Source organism: Martes martes (genome assembly GCF_963455335.1).
Source record: "Martes martes genome assembly, chromosome: 1".
Classification (NCBI taxonomy): Eukaryota; Metazoa; Chordata; class Mammalia; order Carnivora; family Mustelidae; genus Martes; species Martes martes.
In genome coordinates, this window is record NC_137888.1 from 211,666,136 (window position 1) to 211,679,440 (window position 13,305).

At 59.4% G+C, this 13,305-nt stretch overlaps 1 protein-coding gene across 1 annotated transcript; it reads right to left on the reverse strand.

Annotated features, from left to right (window-relative positions):
- Window positions 1-479: 479 nt before the first annotated feature.
- XAB2 (XPA binding protein 2) lies at window positions 480-13,185 on the reverse strand. Its single transcript, XM_080812502.1, has 19 exons — window positions 13,120-13,185; window positions 7,839-7,987; window positions 7,441-7,564; window positions 7,056-7,253; window positions 6,183-6,317; window positions 5,932-6,096; window positions 4,631-4,775; window positions 4,155-4,306; window positions 3,944-4,063; window positions 3,636-3,767; window positions 3,400-3,531; window positions 3,186-3,299; window positions 2,041-2,203; window positions 1,767-1,957; window positions 1,560-1,682; window positions 1,305-1,476; window positions 899-1,028; window positions 690-799; window positions 480-593 (listed from the first exon to the last, which is right to left on the reverse strand). The coding sequence occupies exons 1-19, from the start codon at window positions 13,168-13,170 to the stop codon at window positions 532-534; spliced, it is 2,568 nt and encodes an 855-aa protein (XP_080668628.1). The 5' UTR covers window positions 13,171-13,185; the 3' UTR covers window positions 480-531.
- Between the last annotated feature and the right edge of the window lie 120 nt (window positions 13,186-13,305).

Consider the following 13,305-nt stretch of genomic DNA (forward strand, 5'->3'; position numbering starts at 1 on the left):
GGCTTCCCAGAGCTTAGGCCTAAGGACCACGCCCCGGCCCCGGCCCTGGCTCTGGCCCAGGGCTGAGGACTGCTCCTGGCTGCTGTCCAGGGGGGGAAGTACCTTCCTAAGCTCGTCCACCTGCCTTCCCGAGAGGTCGTCGGCGCCCTGGCTCAGGAAGAAACAGTCTAGAGAGGGGAGGCTGAGTGTATCCACCTGCCAGTGCGGGCACGGGCTGGCAAGACTGGGGCAGTCGGGGGCAAGGCCCTCAAGGAGGCCTCAGGCGGCAGAGACTGGCCTCGGAGTCCAGAACCGGCTCTGCAGGGGGAGGGTGGGGCACAGGCCCGGGCCTGGAGCCCAGTCGCCCCACCCCCTGCACCAGCCAATCTAGGGGTGGGGGGGGCCGCGAAGGGCGGGGGGAGACTGGGCCCAGGGCCAGAGCACCACTGGGCAGGCAGTCCCTACGGGCACCTGGGCAGCAGGAAAGAGGCTAAGACCACTACGTACAAACACAGGCTATATTGGGGGAGGCGGGGTGGGGGCTAGGGCGGGTCAGTCCTCCTTCAGGCTCCCGAACACGGCGGCCGGCACACTCTGCTGCTCCAGCCGCACCTCTGGGGAAGGGGGGAGGCGGGGAGGACACGGTCACTCCAGAGGGACGGTCCCACCCCTGCCTCCCCCCAAGCTGCCCCGTCTGGCCGGCCCCTTACCGTTGGGCTCCAGATCCATCTCGTCCTCATCCTCGTCCTCTCCCAGCTCAATCTCCTCAGGGTTGGCCTGCTGGGCCAGCTCGGCCAGCTCCTCCCGGGAGGCGTCACTCCTGGAGGCAGGGAGCGATCAGGGACGGGGGCCATACGACTCGGCCTCCCCGGCCCCTCCCCTCTCGAAGAGCCGGCCCACCCCCGCCCCCCACGCTTACCTCACGAACAGGATCTTGCTCTGGGCCCGTGGGGGCTGGTCCCGCTCGGCCTCAGCCGCCAGCTGCTCTGCCCGCTGTTCCAGCAGCTTCATGTCGTCCATGCCGCTCTGCCCGGGGGCCAGGTCAGACACTGGGAGGGGGAGCGTGGGGTCAGACAGCTTCGGGGGGTCCTGCCCGCCCCACAACCACACCGGCCCGCACCGCAGCCCACAGGCCCACCTCACTCTGGGTGCTGCAGGGTGCCCCAAGCTGTCTGAGGACGCAGCCCGCAGGGAGTCCCCAGGCTCCAGTGGGGAGGGCAGAGGTGACCCCCAGAGCTCCCAGCCCAGAAGGTCCGGGCCGCGCAGGGGGCAGAGGCCAGGCTGATGGGGCCTGGCCAGGGAGAGGGGGAGCCGCGGCTGCTCACCGGTGCCCGTGGCGCTGCCCGACACCTTGAGCATCTGCGAGGCCATGAAGTTGACCTGAGTGTTGTACGTGGCCTGCACGCTGCGGCGGATCCGCAGCATCTCCCGGATGGTGTCCTCGTTGCCGTGCCGGACCTCGAAGTCCTTCCACGTCTGCCAGAAAGCCCCGGTGGTCTGTGGAGGGTGGGCGGCAGGTGTGTGAGCGGGCCGGCTTGGCTGCAGCGCCCCGCCGCCCACCTGCCAGGCTCTGCCCCTACCCGGGGGTCACAGATCTGGGAGCAGAAGCTGTAGATGGCGCGCGCCCGGTCGATCTCGCCAAGCCGGCACTCCATGTCCGCGAAGCGCAGGCACATCTCCCGGGCGTGCTCGTCCGACAGCACCTACCAGGCGCACAGGGGTGGGCGTCAGCGGGGTCCCCACGCCCGGGACCGGCCTCCAGTGCCCCCAGCCACCCCATGGGGCACCTCGATGGCCTTCTGGTAGATGCCGCGGGTGTGGGTGACGCCGTAGATCTCGGCGGCGCGCTTGATGTAGATGTTGAACATGTCGTACTGCTGGGCGGGCTCCACGGCCCTGGTGGCGCGCTCGTACACGGCCATGGCGTGCCGGGCCAGGCCCCACTCCTCCTCCAGCTGCGCGTACAGCAGGTAGAGCGCTGGGACGGGAGGACGGCGGGTCAGAGGCTGGAGCCCAGCCCGGGGTGCCCTGCCCGGCCCTGCCCGGCCCTGCCCGCCTCACTCTTGGCATATTTGGGAGGGCAGCCGTCCAGCGCCTGTTCAAAGAGGTCCCGCGCGCGCTCCAGCTTGCGGCCCCCATAGCGGGCAATGAACTTGGTCAGGTAGGTGCTCCAGATGTCCGACACATTGGGCCACTTGAACAGCGAGATGCCACGCTCGTACGCCTGCCCCAGGAGAGGGAGTCATGTGCGGGAAGGCGGGGCGAGCGCGCCTGGTGCCTGGGCTGCCGGGAGCCTGCCCCCCATCTCCCTTGGGCTAAGCAAGATGGCCTTTCCCTAGCGCCCCCTCCTTACTATCGCGATGCTGTCGAGAAGGCCCGTATGCCTCCGTCAACAAACTGCAAAGTCCCCAACCACTGGGCAGGACTAGGACTCACCAAGTCACCAGGAGGTACCGTCATGGGCCGGGGAGCTGGGGGCATGGGGGGGGCCTCAGCTCTGCAGACACTGGAGCCCAGAGCCCCAAACGGAGGCTCCCACACCCAGGCCAAGGGGCAGGGCCCACGTCACTCAGGCTGGGGGTGGCCCGTGTGCCGTGTACCACCTCCCCAGCTGTGTCCGGTCTCCCAAACCTGTCACGCAGCCAGGTGGGGCGTCCCTGCGTGCACATGCGCAGACCTACAACCCGGGCCTAAACTGTGGAGCGGGAACAGCTCCCACACACCCACACCCACACCAACCCCCGCCCCGTAAACACGGAAGCAGGACTTGGGGCCTCTGTAGGGGTTAACAGGGTTCCTCCAAATCCTGCCAAAGCCATATCCCCAGGACCTCAGAATGGAACTGTACTTAGAGATGAGGGGTTTAAAAAGGAAACGAGCATGAAGTCGCTACAGTGGGCCCTAATCCAAGAACTGGGGTCCTTATAAGGAGATGAAGTCACAGACACACACATAGCGACAACCATGGGAGGCCACGGGGAGAAGACGGCTGCCTGCGCGACAAGGACAGAGACCTCAGGAGAAACCAGCCCCGCCGACATGACAATCCAAGATTTCCAGCCTCCGGGACTAAGATGACACGTCTCAGTTGTTTAACTTCCCTGGTCTGTGATACCCCGTTAGGACAGCGAGAGGACACAACACAGTGCTCGAGGCTCTGAAGCGGACACGCTGTCATCTGGGACCCCCCGATCAGCCCCGCTCACCTTGAAGCTCTCCTCGAAGTATTTGTGCTCCTCCAGGAACATGGCGTAGTTGATGACAATCTGGGGCGTGGCAATGCGCAGGTCCAGGATGCGGTCATACACGGCCTTGGTGGACTGCGGGGCAGGGGCAGGTTGGAGCAGGTCCCGGGGAGAGTCTGCAGCCCCGTATCCCCCCTTCTTCCCCCTGCAACAGGCACTTGGCCACGCAGCTCACCTGGAAGGTGCCCAGGCTCTCCTCTAGGTCGGCGAGCATCGACCACACCTTCAGCGACTTGTACACACGGTTCTGCACGGGCTCCGAGCCGTCGAAGTACTCAGCACGGCGGGCGGGCAGCGCGGTGGCCTTCTGCAGGGAGCCAGCGGTGGATGCGGAGGCTTAGGAGCGTCCTGGGTCCGGCCATGTGGCCCTGCACACCCCCCGGCCTGCCCCAAGTCCAGGCTTGTGTTTACCCGCAGCAGCCGCAAGGCCTGGTCGTAGTTCTCGTGCCGGAGCTCCAGCTCACCACACTCGCACCACACGCTGGCCAGGTCGTCCACCTGCTTGAAGCTCACCTTGGTGGCCTTCTCCAGGATGATGCGGGCCTGTCAGGGTGCAGAGAGGGCAGGCTGAGACCCTGCCCGCTTGCCCCCCCCACCACGAGGGTGCACACAGATACACTCGTGCAAACGTGACTGCGTCTGGGCCTCCTGCATCCTCTGGCCAAGGACGCATCTACACACACACACACGCACGCATGCACAAATGGCACAGCACTCACATCGTCCAGCTGCCCATTGTCCTCGTAAAACTTGGCAAATGCGACCCACAGCGTGTGGGGCTTGCCCGTTGCCTTGAAAGGGTCCACCGTCTGCACAGCCTCCGTGTACGTGTTGATGATCTGGTGGGAGGGATCGAGTCAGGCGAGACAGTCGGGCCCCCAGTGGGGGGGTGTGGGGGTCGCACAGCCGAGGGGAGGGACCGTCACACACCTCCCGGGGGCGGCCCTGATGCAGGGCCACGCGCTTGTGCCACTCGTGCACGTGGTGTGGGTTCTGGCGCAGCAAGACGCTGTTGAGCAGTAGGGGCCGGCGGCCGATGAGCTGCTCGAAGCGGGCCAGCCGCAGCTCCAGGTCCACGTCATCTGGGCTCCGTGACGGGGGTCGGGGAGCACAAGTGAGAGCCTCGGTACACAGCCGCCCCGCTCCCCAGCCCCCACCGCGTGCCCTGGGCTTGGCGGACTCAGCCCACCGGCCACTCCAGCCGGAGACATACACATCGTCCTGGCTACTCGCCAAGGTTCCACGTGCCCCGGGCCACTCAGCCGGCCTCCCTCCCTCCCTGCCGGCCCCCGACGGCCCTGGAGATGCACCTCTCCCCTGCCCCAGCCGCTCAGGACCCTCGGGGCCCTCGGGCCAGCCCGGGCCTTCCCTCCTTGCCAGCCCAGGACGACTGCCCGGCAGCTCACCGTCCTCCTCCCGCCCCAGTTCTGAGGCTGTCTCCATCTTGGCTGCAATCATGCTCTCTTCGAACTGTGCGTAGCTGTCAAACACCTGTGTGAAGTCGCGCACGGTCATCACGGTCCGGATGGCCTCTTCATACACATCTCGGGCCTGTGGGCATGGGAGGGCGGAAGGAAAGTGCTGGCAGGGGAGGCACAGGTGCCCGCTCACGTGAACACAGGGAAGCCAACAGCACGGCCCTGGCAGTGGTCCCGAGCCGGGATCGCCCCGCTCTGTCAGGCTCCGAGTGGTGACAGCAGAGCCATGATGAACTGTCCCCTGCCCCCCGCCCCGCCAGAGTGCTCTGGGGCCCCCACTTCTCCCCAGGAAACTGACGGTGATGCTCCCTTGTGCAAAGTGAATGACACTCGAGGGAAACGTGTGTAAGGTGCCCGATACCCAGTGAGACTCGTGAGGTGACCAACCCCCGTGCCCCAAGGTCCACGCCGCAGGGACCCTGGCCTCGGCTCAGCCATGAAGGGCCCCGCCATGGCTGTGGAGCACCCCGCGTGCCAGCCCGGCCCCGCTGCTGAAGCTCATGGTCTCCTCATCACTCCTGCCCCCGAAGCTTGGGCCCCATCTCTGCACCCAGCCCTGGCTGGTCATCCCACGGCCCCCGCCAGACCTCCTGGCTGGTCTCCTGCCATGGGCCTCAGCCTGTGGCCGCCCAGGGGCTAAAATGCAGAGCTGGTCCTGCCTCTGTCCTACTCACGAGGGGCCCGTGGCTCCCCTCCGCACGGCCCACCCAGCCCCTCCTCGGCCCGCAGAACTCTCCCTTCCCTCGCCTTCGCCAGCCTCCCCTCTGCTCCAGCTCTACTCCCCTCTGCTCCTTCCTCCCCGAGGCTCCCAACAACCCCAGCCAGGCCCTCCAGGCACTTGTCAGAGCCCCAGGCACCCCCCACCCCGGGCGTGCCACCCCACTGACAAGCAAGCGGACAGGGACACGGACAGGAAGGCTAACTCTTTGGGAGTGACCCTCACGCCAGGTGCCTGGGTGGCACAGGGCTCCTCACAGGTGAGGGAGCAATTGTCACTCTCACTTTGCAAATGAGGACGCCCAGGCTTGGTGGGTTCAAGGCCACCCAGCCTGGAAGGACTCAGGTCTGGCCAACCCCAAGGCAGGCGTGCGTGCCAGCGGGCGTGCCCCGTGTGCACAAACGGCACGCCTGCGTGTTTGCTGCTCCCGCACATGCCCGCCTGCGTCCCCTGAATGCCACGTGCTGGAGGGACTGCCCCCCTCCCCTCATCGGCTGCCGGGCCCGCTCACCTTCTCGAAGTGGCCGCTGCGGATGTAGTAGTCAGCCAGTGAGCACCAGAGCTTGCCCAGCTGGTCCGTGAAGCGGGTGAGGCCCCCGCGGATGATGGCGTCCACGTTGAGCGACTGCACCTTGTCCGGGTTCTGGGAGATGAGGTCACAGAGCTCGTGCCACAGCTGTAGCGCCAGGAGAAGAAGTCTCAGCCGCGTTCCCCCACGAGAGCGAGAAGTCCTGCCCCGCCCCCATCCCCCCACAGGCCCACCTGGTAGTTGGATTTGCCGGCCTTGGACACGAAGCGCTCATCGTTGACCACGGTGGCCAGGCGCTGCGCGGCTTCGTCCAGCCGGTCGCTGGACTTGAGGTACTCGATGTACTCCTCCGCGCTCTCGGGGCTGAGCTGCGCGGTGACCGGCCCCATCAGCAGTCGGGGGGCCGAGGAGCCACACCACGACACCCCCTCCCTCTCGGCGGCTCTAGGTCAGCCAGCCACCACTGTCCCGGCCAAGAGCCAGCCGTGCCAACCCGGCCTCAGCCACCCCTGTCCAACCCGGGTCCCACCAGTGCGGCTTCAGCCACACCGAATCCAAGTCTGAATTGGAATCAGTCTGGGCCCCACTGGTCCAAGGCCAGCCCCGACTGCTCCGGCTTCGACAGCAACGGAACAGCCTGCACCCTCCAGGCCTTGCTTTTTACCACAACCTGACCTACGCGGCCAGAGAGCGCTGTGTTAAGAGTTCCGTGGTGTATGATAGTTGCTAGAAGTTTAAGAAGGCCACACACCATCCGCACCCGGTTTCTACCTAGACACACTCCCATAGCCATTCGCCTCGCATTCCCTGCCCTCCCGTGGTGGCAGTTCTGGTTTACGTGGTCAGCTCAGGGGCATCTGTCTGCCCAGTGGGACCAAACACCTCCACGTGCAGAGACTGTCCCTGTCACCTGTCCCAGGACCTGTCTCGATACTGGACACGCGGCAGGTGCTAGCAAAGGCATGGAGAATAAACAAATTGCTGACAAAATCTGTCTCAGGAAGCCTTCTCCCCACTTTCTGCCCCGTGACATCGTGCCAGGGGCTAGTGACCAGGGAGCCAGTTCTGGGGGCCTCCTGACGCGGGGCAGTGCCCCTCCCGCCTACCTTGAGGAAGCGCCGATAGCCCCGCACGGCCGTCTCGGGCAGCGGGTGGGAGCGTAGGAAGCGCAGGTACAGGGGCCAGATTCGGGAGTGCTGGGTGATGGGCAGGGCCCGGAGGGCACGGTCAAACGTGCGGCGCGTGTGCGTGACGCGGCCCTGGTCCATGAGGAACTGGCAGTAGTCCAGCCACAGACGGGGCATCTGGCGGCGCGGGGCAGAGGCGCGCGGTGAGCCCAGAACTCCCTCCTCCACGGCCAAGTCTAGCTCAAGGGCAAGTCTACCAAGGTGGCCGGACTCCGATCCCCCCGCTCCGCCCATTGCTGGGACCGGGTGGCGCTCCCCCAGCAAACCACCCCCCCACCCCGCCTCCGGCCTCCGCCCTCCCCACCTTGTGCATGAACACGAAGGCCCTCTCGTGGCAGTTGTTGACGTCTTCGTAGGCAGGGTCAGTGACACAGCGGTGCTTCACCTGTGCCCGGCGGGCCTTCAGGTATCGGTACCAGAGTTTGTAGCTGGGGAGGCAGGCGGGGGCAGCCGATGACCCGTCAGCCTTACAGAATACCCGCCGCCTCCCACCCCGAGCCCTTCGCCCTGCCCCCATGAAGCAACTGCTGGGAGAAGGGACCTGAGGAAGGAGGACAAGTCCCTGCAACGGGGGTCAGGGAGGGGAGATGTGCTGACCCGCGGGGGGATGGCTACTGAGTGCCAGAACGAGAGCCATCCCCCAGGACCTCCTGGCCAGTTCTGTAAGGTCAGGGCGGGGGTGGGGGCCGCAGCGGGTCCCACCTGCACGGCAGCAGCTTCAGCGCCCGCTCGTACAGCTGGTTGAGCCGGGGCTTCGGGGCCCCTTGTTTGAACTCGATGTAGCGGAGCCAGCACTTGACCGAGAACTGGTTCCGCATGATCTCCTCCTCATAGGGGAGGTCCTCTTCTTCCTGAACCAGGGAATGGGGAGGAGAGAGACCTGCCCTCAGAGCGTGCTCCCAAGTCCCCCCGTTCATCGGAGCCAGGTCATCAGACACCCAGATCCTAGGGCTCAGGTCCGGGTTTTACTCCTCGGAATCCCAGCGGCAACCATCTGACCCAGTCATCAGACCCCTCAATCAGGGTTCGAGGTCAGGCTCAAGACTGTCCCCCAGACACCACTCTTTGGGACTTCTGGATCGAGCCACCCACTCCCTGGCCCCGATCACCGGATTCCTTAGACTCCTGGGTCCAATGCCAGACCTCACTCGGACCTGGACACCAAGCCGTGACTCCGTACAACGTGTCTCTTCCCGAACACCAGGCCTCTGACATCTCAGGCTCCCACTAGGCAGAGCGGAGCTCGACTCTGCCCCAGAACTTGGATAAGTTGAACTATGAATACGGAAACCTCACCTGGAGTGGAATGGGGAAGCCCGAAGGGGGAACTCTCACGCGCTACCATCTCTCTGTCAATTGCAGAACCCCCACAGGAAGATGCTCTCCTTGCCTGGCAACAGCCCAGAAACTGCCAGAACTCAGTCAATGAGAAGCCATCACCACCCCCGGAATATCACTTTCATCTAAGAGACCTTCCTTCAAAGCAGCCCCTCTCAGCTGACTTTTTCTCTATAAAGTGACAGTCCTCTCCTTTGTTCTTCAGACTTGCCATGGTTTTACCAGAGCTTGCACACCCCTATTTAAAATTCCTCTGCCAGGGGGCGCCTGGGTGGCTCAGGGGGCTAAAGCCTCCGCCTTCGGCTCAGGTCATGATCCCAGGGTCCTGGGACCGAGCCCCGCATTGGGCTCGCTGCTCAGCTGGGAGCCTGCTTCCCCCTCTCTCTCTGCCTGCCTCTCTGCCTACTTGTGATCTCTGTCTGTCAAATGAATAAATAAAATCTTTTTTAAAAAAATAAAGTAAATAAATAAATAAAGTAAAAAGATAAAAAAAATTCCTCTGCCACTCTTAAATAAACCCATTTTGCTGGTAACATAATTATCAGTTTTATTTCCACGCTCGACAGGAGCTAGACCTTTACCTCCAGAGAGGTATGGACCGCCACCAAGCCTCATCAACACCGAACACCAAAACCCTGGTGAAGAGGCCAGGCCTCAACAGGGACACCTCACAGATGCTGCGGGTTCAGCTCCAAACCACCACAACACAGGGAGTACCACAACGCGGCAAGTGAATTTTCTGGTTTCCTAGTGCAAGTAAAAGTTATACTGATGATGGGACGCCTGGGTGGCTCAGTTGGTTAAGCAGCTGCCTTCGGCTCAGGTCATGATCCCAGCGTCCTGGGATCGAGTCCCGCATCGGGCTCCTTGCTCAGCAGGGAGCCTGCTTCTCCCTCTGCCTCTGCCTGCCACTCTGCCTGCCTGTGCTCGTTCGTTCTCTCTCCCTCTCTCTCTCTCTGACAAATAAATAAATAAAATCTTTAAAAAAAAAAAAAAAAAAGTTATACTGATGCTGTGCTATAGTCTACGAAGTGTGCAATGGCATCATGTCTAAAAAAATCACATCTTGACGAAAAAATACTTTCTTGCTCAAAAAATGCGAACCCGAGCTTTCAGGGAGTTGAGATCTTTTTGCTGGTGGAGGGTCTCGCCTCCGCGGGGACAGCTGCTGACGGATCAGCGTGGGGCTGCTGAAGGCTGGGGGGGCTGTGGCAATTTCTTAAAAAAACGGTTTACCACATCAACTGAATCGTTCCTGCATGAACTTCTCTGTAGTATGGGATTCAGCTTGACAGCGTTTTGCCCACAGCAGGACTTCCTTCCAAACTGCAATCAGTCCTCTCAAACTCCGCTGCTTTGTCAACTGAGTTTCCATCACATGCTAAAAGCTCTGTTGTCAGGGCACCTGGGTGGCTCAGTTGGTTAAAGCCTCTGCCTTCGGCTCAGGTCAGGATCTCAGGGTCCTGGGATCGAGCCCCGCATCGGGCTCTCTGCTCCGTGTGGAGCCTGCTCCCGCCCCCCCCGCCCCCCTGCCTGCCTCTCTGCCTGCTTGTGATTTCTCTCTCTCTCTCCCCGTCAAATAAATAAATAAAATCTTTTTTTAAAAAATTAAAAAAAAAAAAAAGCTCTGTTGTCATTTCAACAATCTTCATGGCATCTTCGCCGGTAGAGTCCATTTCAAGAAACTCCTTTCTTTGCTCATCTGTAAGAAGTAATGCACTCCTCCCCCATTCAAATTTTAACATGAGACCGCAGCAAGGCAGTCCTGTCGTCAGGCTCCACTTCTAATTCTGGTTCTCTTGCTGTTTCCACCACATCTGCGGTTGCTTCCTTCCCTGAAAGCTGGAATCCCTCAGAGTCAACTTCTTCCAAAATCCTGTTAAGGTTGATACTTTGACCTCTTCTCATGCATCAGAATGCTCTTAATGGCATTTCAAATGGTGAATCCTTTCCAGAAGGTTTTCAATTTGCTTTTCCCAGATCTATCAGAGTAACTGCCGTCTCTGGCAGCTATAACCCCATGAAACATATTTCTTAAATAATAAGACTTGAAAATTGAAATTACCCTTTTGGTCTGTGCACTACTAAACAGATGTTATGTTAGCAGGCATGAAAACAACATTAATCTCGTACAGCCCTGTCAGAGCTCTTGGGTGATCAGGTGCACTGTTAATAAGCAGTCATTTTTTGGAAGCAATCTTTACTTTCTGGGCCGTAGCTCTCAACATTGGGGCTCAAAATATTTAGTAAACAGTGTTGTAAACAGATATGCCATCATCCAAACTTTGTTGTTCCAATCATACAGCACCGAGTAGTTTTAGCTTAATTCTTCAGAGCCCTAGGATTTTTAGAACAAGCACCAGCTTCAGCTTAAGGTCATCAGCAGCACTAGCCTCTAACTATAGAGTCCGCCTGTCCTTTGAAGTGCTGAAGCCGGGCACTGACTTCTCCTCTCTAGCTATTTAAGTCCTAAATGGCATCTTCTTCCGAGAGAAGACTTTTCCATTCATATTAAAAGTCTGTTTGGGGCGCCTGGGTGGCTCAGTTGGTTAGGCGTCTGACTCCTGATCTCAGTTCAGGTCTTGATCTCAGGGTTGTGAGAAAATAATAATAATAATAAACTTAAAAGTCTGCTTCATGTACTCACCTTCGTTAATTATCTTAACTCTCCTTAAGATTTTACTTATTTGCGAGAGAGACCATGTGCGTGCATGCACACACATGTGCACTCGCACACAAGCAGGGGCAGCAGCAGAGGGAGAGGGAGAAGCAGGCTCTCTGGAGAGCTGGGAGCCGGACATGGGGCTCGATCCCAGAACCCAGGGATCATGACCCGAGCTGAAGACCGACGCTTAAACCAACTGAGCCACCCAGGCGCCCCTCAACTAGATATTCTTCTTCTTTTTTAAGATTTGATTTATTTGAGAGGAAGAGAAAGAGCAAGAGCAGGGAGAGGGAGAAGCAGACTCTTCACTGAGCATGGAGCCTGACATGGGGCTCAAACCCAGGACCCTGGGATCATGAGCTGAACCCAAGGCAGACGCTTAACCAACTGAGCCACCCAGGTGCCCCTAGATCTTCTTTTTTTTTAAATTTCTTTTTTAAAAAAGATTTTATTTATTTATTTTACAGATACAGAGAGATTACAAGTAGGCAGAGAGACGGGCAGAGAGAGGGGCAGAGAGAGGGGGAAGCGGGCTCCCTGCGAAGCAGACAGCCCGATGTGGGGCTCCATCCCAGGACCCTGGGATCACGACCTGAGCTGAAGGCAGAGGCTTAACCCACTGAGCCACCCAGGCGCCGCCCCGCCAGATCTTCTGATTAACCTGCTATATAGATCCTACATTGGCATTCCCTGCTTCACTTCGCACTTCTGTTATGGAGATGGCTTCTTTCCTTAAACCTCATGAACCAACCTCTGTTAGCTTCAAACTTGTCTCCTGGAGCTCCCTCACCTCCCTCAGCCTTTGTAGAACCAAAGAGTTAGGCTTTGCTCTGAATTAGATTTTGGATTAAGGAGATGTTGTGTCTGGTTTGATCTTCTACCCAGACCACTAAAACTTTCTCCGTAACAGCAATAAAGCTGTTTCACCTTTTTATCATTCATGTGTTTACTGGAGCAGCACTTCTAATTTTCTTCAAGAACTTTTCCTTTGCATCACCACTTGGCTGTTCCGTGCAAGAGGCCTTGCTTTCAGCCTATCTCAGCTTCCAGCATGCCTTCCTCATTAACCTTAATCATTTCTAGCTTTTGACTTCAAGTGAGAGACGTGACTCTTCCCTTCACTGGAACACTGAGAAGCTGCTGTAAGGTTATGAACTGGTCTAATTTCAATATTGTCACGTCTCAGGGAGTAGGGACAGAGACAGGCAACAGCCCATGAAGCAGTTTGGAACACCTGCATTTATTAACTTTCCCTTTTATTTGGGTGCGGCTCCTGGTTCCCCAAAACAAAACTAATGGAAAAGTCTGAAATACTGTGAGAATTACCAAAATGTGACACAGAGACAAGAAGTTAGAAAATGCAAGCCTTCAAAAAAAAAAAAAAAGAAAAAGAAAAAAAAAAAAGAAAAAGAGAGAGAAAGAAGAAAGAAAACAAAGATCTCCTGCAATATCTGTGAAGCACAATCAAAGGACATACGTCAGTGCTCCAGATACCAAGTCTTGGACTCCTAAGGATCCCACTGGCCATCGCCTGACCAGCTCCACATCTGACTCCAGTTCTCCGAATCCAGACACCAATCCTTTATTCCAGAAACTACAAGACTCAGGGCCAGACCTAGGCCGTTACTTAGGACAGCAAGACTTTACCACAGAAACCAGAGCCCTGGCTTTGGGTCACTATCCCCTACTTCAGACGCCAAGATCTCTTCAAGATTTCGCGCTGCGACCCACCCCTCTTCCCGCGCGCTCGCATTTCCACCGGAGGCCCGGGTCGCCTGGCGCTTAACTTCGACAGCAGCTCTTCACTCAGACCACCTGGACTCCGGCACCAGAACTTGGCTCCTGGCAGCCCGGCCCGCACGCCCTGCTCTCGGGCGGACAGAATTTGGCCGACACCCCCGGCGGCCAGACCGCGAACCTCCGAAGCATTCAAGCCCTGTGCTCTCACCCGGGCCACCCCCGGCCCCGCCGCGGACTCACGAAAACGAGGTCCGGCCGCTCGGACCGGGAAAGACGCGCCATCACCACCATCTTCCTGGCTCTCCAGCGACGGGCAGGAGTCGCGTTATAATGACGTCTCCTGCCGAAGGCGCCCTCCCCGGGGCCAGACCTCTTTCCTATTGGTTGAACCCTTTCCGACCCCGCCGACCGCGTCTGTTGACTTTC

Excerpts from the sequence above, each read along its gene's own strand:
- XAB2 (XM_080812502.1), bottom strand. The coding sequence starts at position 13,170 with ATGGTGGTGATGGCGCGTCTTTCCCGGTCCGAGCGGCCGGACCTCGTT. Across the intron at positions 7,254-7,440 it reads CCTTCGTGTTCATGCACAAG|ATGCCCCGTCTGTGGCTGGA; the intron begins GTGGGGAGGGCG and ends CCGCGCCGCCAG. Across the intron at positions 2,204-3,185 it reads ACTTCGAGGAGAGCTTCAAG|GCGTACGAGCGTGGCATCTC; the intron begins GTGAGCGGGGCT and ends CTCCTGGGGCAG.